We start from the raw sequence: 12,606 nt of genomic DNA, 5'->3' as shown, positions 1-12,606 counted from the left end.
ACAGTTCCACTTACACGTCACTTTTTCATTAGCTAAGAAGCCGAAAATGCAATGTTTCAAGATTATATAATTATATATATTATCTATTAATTAATATTACATAATTAAATTATAAAAATAAATATTCATTTAGAAAATCACCAAATTCTTTCTCTCTGTACACACACAGACACACACACACCACATATATAGACCATAAAAATTGAATATTTGAGTGTTAAGGACTTTTCAATACAATATCAAAAAATACACATTTCCATCAAAGTTAGATTAATTTATGTGACTCAATGATACCTTATTTAACAAAATAAATAAAAGCGTCCATCAGAAAAAATGTTTCAAAAGTGCAAATGTGTTTTACAATCCCGTAGGAATAGGCTTATATGTGCAAAGAGGTGGTTTAGCTTGGTTTGTGCATCAGTGGTCCTCAACTTGCAGGAAGAGAAACTGCCACAGACAGTTGCTCTCAGTAATAAACAACTTCACTAGCATCATAGATCTTCACAGCATGGAGTTTAAGATGTTCCCATGACTCATTGTATATACATGCATTTCAGCTTTCAGCCCCAAAGTTTAATTAAACTAAACAAAGACACACAGAGAGAAGCAATAACACACACATGCACACACACACACACACACACACACACACACACACACACACGGGGGGAGAGAGAGAGAGAGAGAGAGAGAGACAGAGACAGAGACAGAGACAGAGACAGAGAGACAGACAGAGACAGAGACAGAGAGAAATAGAAACAAAGAGATAGAGACTTACAGACTGAGAGACAGAGTCGGAGACAGTGACAGAGACAGAAACAGATGGAGACTGACAGATATATACAGAAAACCAGAATACAGACAGACAGAAGCACACACACACAAACACATGCACACGCACACACATACACACTCACTCATTCACCAGAACCTGCACCTTGGAGTTTTGTCTAATATTTCACCGAACCTCTGCCATCTCTTTTGTTTGATTTGTAAGCCCTATGCAACCCAGGGTGTGATATACTACACCTATTTAAAGTCCAGTAGGAGAAATGCCATCATTGCTATTTTCCATTCAAGTACTCCTTACTTATGTTTGTCATACTATGGTCTTCCTTTAGACTCCATCCACATAAGCTATTACTTCTATGTCTCCCTGAGACTAGAAGTACTTTACTACTTCCTTCCTGTCCAGCCTGCCCTCCCCTGCCTATATCCCACCTTGGAGCTTCCTTTGACTGCCTCCCCACTCAAACATAACTACTGTGCAAACTTTCAGAGAGCTGCTTGCAATTCACTGTTATCACAGGAGGATCTGAATATCTCATTATCGTACACTATTAAGGGTTGAGCAGAATTTCGTTTTTATCCCATTGCAAAAGCATGTCCTGGAATGTTTGCACTTTATGAAGCACAATTCCTACATAACTCAACAGAATAGAGTAGCTCTAAGCAGAATTTCAACCATCGCTGACATGAGCAGAAGAAATATTTGGGATGAAAGTATTTATCCGTGAACTGTAATAATTGAGGTGGCAGCTTTCCATGTATATTGATGTTTTATATGCAATAGAAGCCAGTGCTTATGTATGTATTCCATAAGATCAAAATAAATACAAAAATTGAAGCTGGGCAACTGTTGAATTCTCAATTTATTTTTTTATTAAACATTTCATCACTTTATATCTCCAATGGTAACGCCCTTTCTGGTTAACCCTCCACAAACATCTACACAACATTCCCCGTCTCCCCCCTCTCTTTTGCCTCTATGAAGGTGCTTCCCCATTGCTCCAGCATCCCCTTACCCTGGGGCACCAAAGCTTCACAGGACCAAGAGCCTCCCCTCCCATTTGATGCCAGATAAGGCCATCCTCTGCTACATAAGTATCTGGAGCCCTGGGTCCTTTCCTGTACACTCCTTGGTTGGCTGTCTAGTCCCTAAGAGCATTGGGTGATCTAGCCAGTTGACATTGTTCTTGCTATGAGGTTCCAATTCCCCTTTTCTCCTCCAGTCCTTTCACCAGCTCCCCTACCAGGGTCCCTGAGCTCAGTCTGATGGTTGGCTCCACATCTGCATTGTTTAGGTGCTACCAGAACCAGGGAACCATCACATGAGGTTCCTATCAGTAAACAACTTTTGGCAATAGCAACAGTATTTATGTTTGGTGTCTGCAGACAAGATGAATCCCTAGGTGTGGCTGTCCCTTGATGGACCTTCCTTCAGACTCTACTCCAATTTTTGTCTCTGTCTTTTCTTCAGGCAGGAACATTTATGGGTTGAAAACTTTGAGATGTGTAGGTGGCCCCATCCCTTGACTAGAGGCTGTGCCTATCCACTGGATGTGTTCTTTACATTTCCTGGACAGAACACCAACGGCTCATGCTCTAAGATCAACAAGCAATAAATAGGACCTCGTAAAATTGAAAAGCTTCTATAAGGCAGAGGACACCGTTAATAGGACAAAATAGCAACCCACAAATTGAGAAAAGATCTTAACCACCCGTAAGTCCATGTGATGGTTTGCATATGCTTGGCCCAGGGACTGACGCTGTTAGAAGGTGTGGCCTTGTTGGAGGAAGTGTGTCACTCTGGGGATGGGCTTGGAGACACTCCTCCTAGCTATCTGAGGATGCTTAGTCTGTTCCTGGTTTCCTTTGGATGAAGATCTAGAAGTATCAGCTATTCCCATACTATGCCTGCCTGGAGGCTGACATGTTTGAGGATAATGGACTGAACCTCTGAAGCTTTAAGCTAGCAGCAATTAAATGTTGTGCTTACAAGACTTGCCTTGGTCATGGTGTCTGTTCACAGGAATAAAACCCTAACTAAGGCAGTCCAATAGAGAGTTAATATCCAAAATATACAAAAAAGACTCAAGATGTTAGACTCCATAGAATCAAATAACCCTATTAAAAATGGGGTACTGAGATAAACAGAAAATTCTCAACTGAGAAATCTCAAATGACTAAGAAGGACTTAAAGAAGTATTCAACATCCTTAATCATCATGGAATTGCATATCAAAATGACGCTGAGATTCCACCTCATTCCAATTGTAATGCCTACGATCAAAAATGCAGGTGACATCAGATGCTGGTGAGGATGTGGAGAAAGACGAACACTCCTCCATTGCTGGCAGGACTGCAAGCTGGTAACACCACTTTAGAAATCAATCTGTGAGATTCTGAGAAAATTTGAAATAGTTCTACCTCAGAAACCAGCTATACCACTACTGGGCATATACCCAAAAGATGCTCCAACATCTACCAAGGACACATGTTCCACTATCTTCACAGCAGCCTTATTTATAATAGCCAGAAGCTGAAAACAACCCAGATGTCCCTCAAAAGAAAATGGGATACAGAAAATGTGGTTCATTTACACAATGAGTACTACTCAGCTACTGAAATTAATGTTTTCATGAAATTTACAGGCAAATGGGTGGAACTAGAAATATCATTATCGGTGAGGTAACTCAGACACAAAAGAACACACATGGTATGTACTCACTGATAAGTGGATACTAGCCCAAAAGCTCACAATGCCCACAGTACAACCCACATATTATATGGATCTTAAGAGAAAAAAAGATCAGGGTGTGGATATTTCAGTCCTACACAGATGGGGGAACGGGATGATCATGGGAGGTGGAGGAAGGTAGAGAGCAGAGATGGAGAGAGGAGTTGCAGGCAAAACTTGGAAGCAGGATCAGGTACTAGAAGGTGAATGTGAGATAGGTCAGGAAATCGAATACAAATATGTAGCAGTGGGGGATAAGGAACTGGGGGAGCCGCTGGAGGGTCCCAGACACCAAGCAAGCAAGAGATTAATCAGTTTCTTAATGAATACTGCCTGTGTGTGTGTGTGTGTGTGTCTGTCTTTTTCGCTCTCTTTCCCCCATCCCTCTTTCCCTATGCTGCGTACTCTGCACAGTGATAAACTTTTCCTCAGGTAGATCCAGTGACTTCTTTATCTTTGCCAAAATCGTGAGCAACTTGAATGGCTTGAGATAGACCCTGCTGACCTTAGCTGCTTTTTTTTTTCATTTATCTTACACTTTTCCTTCACACAGTTGGGTATTATAAATTATTTATCTGTCCCCTTTGTGTAGAAATCTTTGTAAAGTCCACTTTTATGTTTACATACTCAGGACTATCCTCCTTTTAATGCCATAGGAGTGATCCGTTTGAAATATAAGTAGAAAAGTAAGTAAGTGCCCACATCTCCCTCTTTGGCATCTTACTTCACCTTGCCAGCTGTTTATTCTCATGAGCATGTAAGAAACATGTAACATGCATGGATGCTAGCCCTCCATTGCAGCTCTTACCCACAAAAGTGCTTCCCTTTTCAGCAAGGCTAGAAATTCTCACATATTGTAGCCCCCCTTAAAGGTCGACAGTGCTACCAGACCCTTTGCACAGCCTCTTGCTCAGCACTGGGTAAATAATGTCATCTGTGTAACTTCACTTTCTACCTCACTTTTGTTTTGGTAGGCTACATGTGGATAGATGTAAGTACCGATACTCCAGCTGCATGTTGATTCATCAATATTATTCTCGATCTAAATCATAGAGGGCGACGGGGAAGCAATGCAAAGAACAATACCTTTGCCTTTCCCATCAACTGCAGCTTCTTTCTCAGTTTTCCTTTTGGCTTCTCCTTTTTCTGCAGAGGAAAATAAGAATGCTATCAGCCTCTAACTAATTAATTCCTATACATTTCAGAGAACAGATGACTGCTATTATAGTGAGGAGTTTACTTTGCCAAGAAAACTGTAAGTTCAAGACAAAATCCTGTATAAGTGCACCTACTAGAACCTTCCAGACAAACTCATAGCGCAGGAGTCCTGTTTATCTATAAAAGATTTCATATGAAAATAAAACAAATGTTTAACAAATGTAGCGATATTAAATGCTACATTAATTGCTGTACAATTACTGAATGGTCACTAAAATATGTCAAAAGAAATAGATTGAGTGTTTACTGGGGTTTGGGTCATAGATGTATATTTAGAATTTTGAAATTTCTGAAAGCTGCTTGGTAATATCAGATATTATAAACAAACAAGTGTCAAGAGAAAAATAAGAATAAGCATGTCCTAGAAACTATTTCATGTATTCTTGTCACAGTATAAATTAATTTGATGTCTTGATAGTTACTGCTAATAAAATTGAATAAACTAAGATAATAATAATCTTCTAAAATATAATAAAACAATAGTAATCTTCATTATTCACATGTACACCTACACATCACACACCTACTCTCCACTCTCATTTTCTCTTTCTCTGTAAGTAGTATGGATGTATTTATGTACATGTATATATGTATACTGCAAAATGCAGAAGAATATGACAGTTGTATCTTAACAGATGTCAAGATGCAAGATAATGTGGCATAGCCTTGAAATTTCAGGTCTCTGAGGAATGAGATTCATGATCAGCCAGAGCTAAACAGAGAAATTCTATTTTTAAAAGAATATGGAAATAAAGGGCTTTGCATGTTTCCTTCAAATCAGGTTTGGAACCTTTAAAAATCCTGAGTGTTTTCACGAACAGTGGCAATCAAACAAGTGACTCTCTTTGTCGACAACAGTAGCTTTGCCAGCAACACTATCAATTAACACTGTTTGATAAGTTTTCTAATACTTGCCTTTCTTTTTCGTATCAGAAGTAACTTTCTTCTCCAATTTCTTCTTCTCTTCTTCTTTTTCTTTTTCTGGAGAAGAAATTACAAGTGTCCCCATTAAGGAAAGGCATGAAAGATGAATCCAGTTGACAGGAAGGATTAGAGCTGTGCTTGTTCCATCCCCCAGCACTTTGTGGTTCCTGCAGCACCTCCAGCTGATACCACCTTTTCCCCAGTTTAAAAATAACAGTAACCCGCTCAGAGATGGACAGGACCATCCGTCACTTTGCACAGTGTGTTGCTCACCTCTGGGTAAATTTCATGCAAACAATATTAAAAGCAGACAAAGTTGTCTACTTTATATAATTATTTTATTTAAAAAATGTGTTAGACCAGCACTTGTCAGCCTAGGTTGTAACCCTTTGGAGTACAGAATGACCCTTTCATAGGGGACACCTAAGACCATCAGAAAATGTAGATATTTACATTATAATTCTTAATAGAAGTAAATACAGTTATGAAGTAATAACAAACATAATTTTGTGGTTGGGGGTCACCACAACATGAGCAACTGCCTTAAAAGGTCACAGCATTAGCAAGGTTGAGAACCACTGTGTTAGACCATTCTATTTTGAGTCAATTTTTTTTTCCTTTTCAACTCTGGCTCCTGTCAACAGATATTTGGAGCTGGTGACATTCATGTGGCAGTGTGTCAGGGATGTTACCTTCACTACCATTTCTGAGCAATCTTCTGAAGTAGAGTTCTCGGGTATGCCCAGGTTGTAGTATGTCTGAATGCTACGCACAATCCTGTGTGGTTCCATGAAGTTTTCTGAAGAATTACTCTTTCAGATATCTAAGCATGCCTTGGTGTGACTGGGGCCAAGAGAAATGGTCAAGTACTGCTTATCTAAAAGCTTGGACCCAATGGGAAACTTTCTGGTAAGTCCAGTCATTTCAAACTACAACTAGTGCATATATTTAATAGCTAAGATAAAATTGTCTGTCATTCTTGGCTTGAATTAAGTAATATGAATTTTTATTGTTAGAAACTGTCTTTATCTTCAGGTCATATAATTATTTATTCTACATTTGAAATACCTTTCTCTTTGTCATTTGTCATATTCAGGGACTGGTGTTCTCTCTGTTTTTCATTTCTCAGAACTATTGTGAGATTTTTACCATGCTGAGAATATCCAATGTAAAATTGGTGGATGCTTAAGTTGTCTCCTAAGAACTGCATCTAATTAAATACAGAAATTAATTCATTCCCTTAGGTATAGAACTTTTTTCCCTAGAAGATCAAAGCTAACACTTTCTTCTTTTGATAGAAGCATAAATTTATTAAGGGCTTCTTTCTACTACTTCCTGAGATAACCTAGCACTGTAAGAAGACATGTTCTCACTTTGTCTAAATGTTTCTACAGATTACTACAGCAGCTTGCTCAGTCTGAAGGAGAAAGTCCAGAAGGTAAATTTTTATCATTTCAGAGGGAGAGATAAGACTAGTAAAATTAACTTTGTTTTTCTACAAGGTTTAGGCCTAAGCAAACTATATTTTAAAAATTGAATAAAGATATTTTAGAATATTAATACATTCAGTTTCTTTTCTTGGAGAAATTGTATGTAACAGGAGATTTTTCCATCTTTCTAAATAAATAGAAATGCCTGGAAATTGAAAAGGCTTTTGCTAACCATCATCTGATATCACGAACCAGAAAAGAGCCCAATTACATATGAGTACTTGAAAATATTTCTAAGACCGTACTAATAATGCCACAGTTGCCATATAATTACAAGTCAGTATCTGAATCTAAGTTTCCTACTGCAGAGGAATAAATATTTCATCAGAAAGTCTGTGGCAATTAGCCATTTGTACATTGAACTTCACAGTTAAAATAGATACTTGAGGCTGTGAAGGAGTAAGTCTGCCTTTTCAAGTTTTTAAAAGAGAATGTTCCTGTGCAATGACTCCTATGCTTTGGGTTAATATAGCTGGGGTTTTATTATGGTAATACAGTGTTCTTGCCTAAGTTCAGGTTGAATTAATGTTTCCATTATACACTCCGCATGCGATTATAGCTAAGCACAGTAAGAGTCAGGAATAAGAGCAGAAGTCCACAAAAAGTAGGTATAAATAATGTACTTTAATAATGTTTTTTTATGAATTAGTACTTCAAGCTGTCATTGTGGAACTTACTGTATTCATGGAGAATTTCGTTTAAAATATCAGCCTCTGAACATTTTTGCATTTTTCAAGCACTGTTGTCTGTGTTATGTAGGTGATCAGTAGCAATAAAATTAAATTATTCATTTATAAATACATAGAAATTTAATTATGTCTTATTCGGGCATACAAATAACCCATGTTTCTTTTATGAAGACTCTCCCTGTTTGGAAACCTTCTCCCTTACTGTGCAACAATTCCCTTCTCTGTGCATTCACTTAGACCTTCTCTTCTAATGTGCATGCTGTTTTGTTTGCAACACTTGGGGAAGGGTTAGAGCCTTTAATGATATTGGTTTCCAAACAGTTAGCTATTAAACCTGTGGGAGCTGGACTTATCTACATATTGTCTCTCTCTGACAAAATTCTCATGCCTGGAAATTGGGGCTCTATCTGGCCAAGGTCATTGAAAATGATGTCATTCATGAAGGAATCCTTGCTAAGACTTGAAGCTATAAGGCAAGTAAAATGTTATTAGCCTCTGCACAGAATAATATCAGATGAAAGACAAATAGGATGACTTCCTTTTTACTTCCTCAGCCCTATCAATGGACTTTTCTCTTCCTGTTAAATATCTTTAAGGCTTCTCAAAATCACAAAGCACACAACAGTTAATTGTATGTAGTTGTAAGGCCTTCAAAATCTCTGGTTTCCAGCAAAACTAAGAAACAAATAATTTCAATTGTGCTCTATGGTTTGTTGTTCTTCTCCAAGTCTTCCCAGTGTGGAGCTTATACAAACTTCACATGGGAGGGGATTTCTTTTCATTCCTACAGGGCCAGGTCGGTGTATTTTTGTTGCCAGTCAAATCAGGTCCCACTTGTTCCATGATACCACATTCCAGCATTCCACTTCACTGACACCTTGTTTCTTTGGAGTGGCAGGAATTGGCCTGCAACCCATCTCATGGCATGACCTTGGAAAATAGCATAAAAGGAGATGAGGCCAATTGTATGAGCACAATTACACCTTCCTATTGTTATCTACAGTGTGGGATAAGAAACAATGCATTGGCGTCCTTGGTATGAATTTTGTTTCTGATCATTTCTAATTGGACAATGTTGTACACCTGCTTTGAAATACTAAATTAGGTCACTGACAAGCCACACCAATTTTTTTTTGCTTCTTTTTATTCTGTGAAATATAGAGATAATTAAATTAAAGTGTCTGGAACAAAGTAGTTATTAAAAGTACAATGAAAATAATGACCAGCATTTACTACATTTGGCAAATAATAAAAAAAATGTGAGTATGTATCATCTTTAGTATTTTTCTAGGTGTGAGTTCTACTGATTTTTATAAGTGTTAATTATTTATCTCTTTGCATGTAAGGAATGTGTGTCTAGAATAGTTTTTCTTCAAAAACCTCAAGAAAAAAATTACATATGTAGAGGCAGATCTGTTTACAGCACAGTTGTTTTACAATGAAGAAGAAAATTCTGGATGTGGCTTGGTTATGGTTTATTAGCTACCATTTATAGATATATGAAATGAAGTTTAACATGTCAAAACAGATGTCCAACATTGCAAACCAGAAAAGGTCAAGAACAGCATTCAGAACAAGGACTCTGATACTTTTTTATCCCATACTGTGTAGATAACAATGAAAAAAGGTTAACATTGGTCATTGTCTTATACAACTTGCTGAGGAAATGATGCCCTTCCATCTTCAACCATACATTTTAGGGAAATGACTGGAATGCATTTAAAGGTTCCATTACTTCATTCCTTACCTCAAATGAAGGTCACATGATCTTTCACATATTAACCAATTTTATTGGGAAGAGATTACTTCAAAAATTGCCAGAGGTGTAAGTAGCCATTATATACTGTCTATATTTCATAAAGGTTTAAAGCAAGAGAAAGACTGATTTTATGTGCCTAAGATGTACATGTATATAATGTTAGATGGTGAAACAGATTAAAAATAATAAAAGACATAGTGTTCTAGTTTGCTTGGGTATTGATATGATAAAACCAAATATAAAACAACCTGGGAGAGGACAGGGTTTATTTATCTTGCAAATTATAACACAGCATTGAGAGAATATAAGGCAGAAACGTAAGTATGAACCACTGGTAAACTTCCTAGCTTGCATCCAAGTTCATGTTCACCTTATATTAATTTTTCAAAACCCATGCCCACAGGCTTAGGGATTATACCACCCACATTGTGTTGGGTTCTTTTATATCTGTCAGTAATGAAAAGAAAAGAGAAGAAAAGGAAATAAAAGAAATGTCTCACAGACATACCTAGAGACATTTCACTAGACAGTTCTTCAACTGCAGTTACCTCTTCCAAGGTGCATCATTTGACAGTGGAACTGGGGCATGACCCTTGTTTTAGCAGATTAGGGGATCAGAAGGTGGAAGATGGTATTATTTCATCTTTATTAAGGTAAGGCATAAGTAAGTCATTCTTAATGGGTAATATTAAGAAACCTATTTTTAAAAACTGGGACTGTTTTGGCAGCCTTTACAAAAAGAAATCTGCCTGTCAAGACTCTGAAACAGGAACTTGCTAGATATATGTAGAAATCATAAAGAATGATGAACACAGGGAGAGTGCAGGACTCAGGGGAAGGGCTCTAATGTGGCATGCCTTGGGAAATAGTGTGGCTTAGTCTGAGAAGTTTTCTTTTCACAGTAACATGGGAGACTACTAAGGTGTATTTAAGCAGGTAAGTTCCATGCGGCTGTGTGATGACATGGGGGACATTTTGCAATGTCACATGCTCCACTGGGTTTAGTGATGAGATGATAAGAAACAATGAGGGAAAAAAACATCAGTAAATATGTTGTGTTGTTGTTTGTCAATAAATTTTTCTCTGAATTTTGTCTGGGGCTTCCTTCCATGAAGAAAACATTATGCAAGGAAACTCAGTGAGAGCCATTACTTTGCAATGTAATTGTTACTATGACAGCAAGGACCTTTCAACTAAGGGCCTCTTTTGAACTATCTGCCATAACTAGACCAGCCTTTTAGAACCCTAATCCACTTTCTTTGCCTGCAATTTTCTTTAGTGGTGGCTGAATTCTGCAGGGAAAGCAGATCTCATTAATACCTATTAATGAATAACTACCAAACTGTAATTCCTTAACAGTTTCCACTGACTATTCAGAAACTTTTAGCTATGCAATTTTCGTCACTGAAATCAACAAAGATTTATTTAGCCTTGTGCTAATTTTGAAAGCTTTGACTCCTGATGTGAGTTTCAAATTGAGCCGAGAACATTCACCGTGACATTAAGGTCTTTGGGAGAAAAGGTCGGAGGCTCAACTCAGGAAGGCTGAGTAAAGAAGACCAGGCGTTTCAAAAGGAAAACCTTAGCCTGAGCCTAGGTTCTATGTGAAGCCTTGCCATGGCCTGCACATGCCAAGCCTTACAGTTCACACTTCTGCAGAGTGGAGCTGTGCTGTAATGTATTGTCTGTTCAAGCTACAAGTAGGGAACTCTAATTCTCATGGAGTACATGCCCCAAAGAACACTGGGGAGTAGCAGCTCCAATCTAATGTTGTTCATGGTATCATGATATATAATTCTTTTTTGAGCCCCCAAAGTATTGAAATAAAGAAATCTCAATGAATTACCTGTTTTAGAGTTAAGGGGAAATAAAAATGTTATAGTTTTAGTTAGAATCAAAATAACCCCAAAATGACATGAAGCTCCACTAAGGGGGAAAAAAAGTACATGATTTTGTATACATTCACATATAATTAATTGATAAGTAAATATGTGTATATCTGTAGCTGGTATAAAAAATGGGCTCAAGAAAAGTTTCATGGTATTAAAATTCATGAAAATGAAAGAGTACAGCTATGAATATAAGGCTGAGCATCAACTACCTTTTCTGCCCTGTAATATGGAAGGTGAAAATTTTTCTCTGCCCTTGCACACTTGCTGAGGCAAAGGATTGAGAAAAAGTGGTATCTTACACTTTTTTCGTTATCTAACTGGTATTTTTGTTCTATCTCAATGAAAATTCTTTGACATAATAACAATTTTGCTTTTCTATAACTGAATTTTTAATACAAAAAGAAATCAAGGGGAAGAATAATTTCACACAGCTAAGTTCACAAAATGACTTTATCAATTAAACTTAATGTTTAAAATAAAGAGATATTCCCTAAGCATTTTTAAATTATAGATTAAAATTAAAATTATAGAGAGCTTTTTAAATGATATTAGATGTATTATAATTACAAGAATGAGAGTTGCCACATTTGTTTGTTTGTAGACAGAGTCACAAAGAGAACATGGCAGAGGGCAGGAAAAGTGACCCCTAAGTTTTATGCTCTCCCACTATGGGTTTTGAATATCAGAAGGAAAATGCTCTATTAAATTTCCGTTTGGTTTGTTCCAAGACAAGTAGCTGAAAGTGTACATGCATTTATCTTATCAAGCAACACTATGAAGTATGTCAGCTTCTTTTTATTTGCTTCCTAATGCTGGTATTCTGCGATGCTCTTTTTAAATGGTTTCAGTTTTATACAGAATCATTACTTCCACAGGATGAGTTGTAAACATTGATGCTGGTTTTATTTTCCTTTTGTGGAATAAGAAAAAATAAACACAGGATAGTTTCCTGACAGCTTTTTATTTTTTCTATCATGTCACCTAAATGAGATTCCTTTTTCTACACTTCTCTTTGTGTTCTTCTATATTTCCCTGTAATTGAAGTGGACCGTAAATGTCCGTTGTATTTGAAATCTCAAGAACAGCTAGATGCATTGAAGGTTTGAACTTTCCCT

The 12,606-nt window shown here is 37.2% G+C and overlaps 1 protein-coding gene across 7 annotated transcripts in view; it reads right to left on the bottom strand.

Annotated features, from left to right (window-relative positions):
• Nucleotides 1-12,606, bottom strand: part of TRDN (triadin) — a 357,916-nt gene that overhangs the window by 190,440 nt on the left and 154,870 nt on the right. For all 7 annotated transcript variants that reach the window (XM_080929343.1, XM_080929344.1, XM_080929345.1 and 4 more), the window contains exons 11-12: nt 5,653-5,718; nt 4,606-4,665 (exon numbers count right to left, since the gene is read on the bottom strand). In XM_080929343.1, the coding sequence (XP_080785469.1) occupies nt 4,606-4,665; nt 5,653-5,718 (126 nt within the window). The remainder of the gene's footprint in view (nt 1-4,605; nt 4,666-5,652; nt 5,719-12,606) is intronic.

This window comes from Micromys minutus (genome assembly GCF_963924665.1).
Source record: "Micromys minutus genome assembly, chromosome: 15".
Taxonomy (NCBI): Eukaryota; Metazoa; Chordata; class Mammalia; order Rodentia; family Muridae; genus Micromys; species Micromys minutus.
Note: the sequence above shows the minus strand (reverse complement) of the source record. Positions and strands in the feature narration are given on the sequence as shown.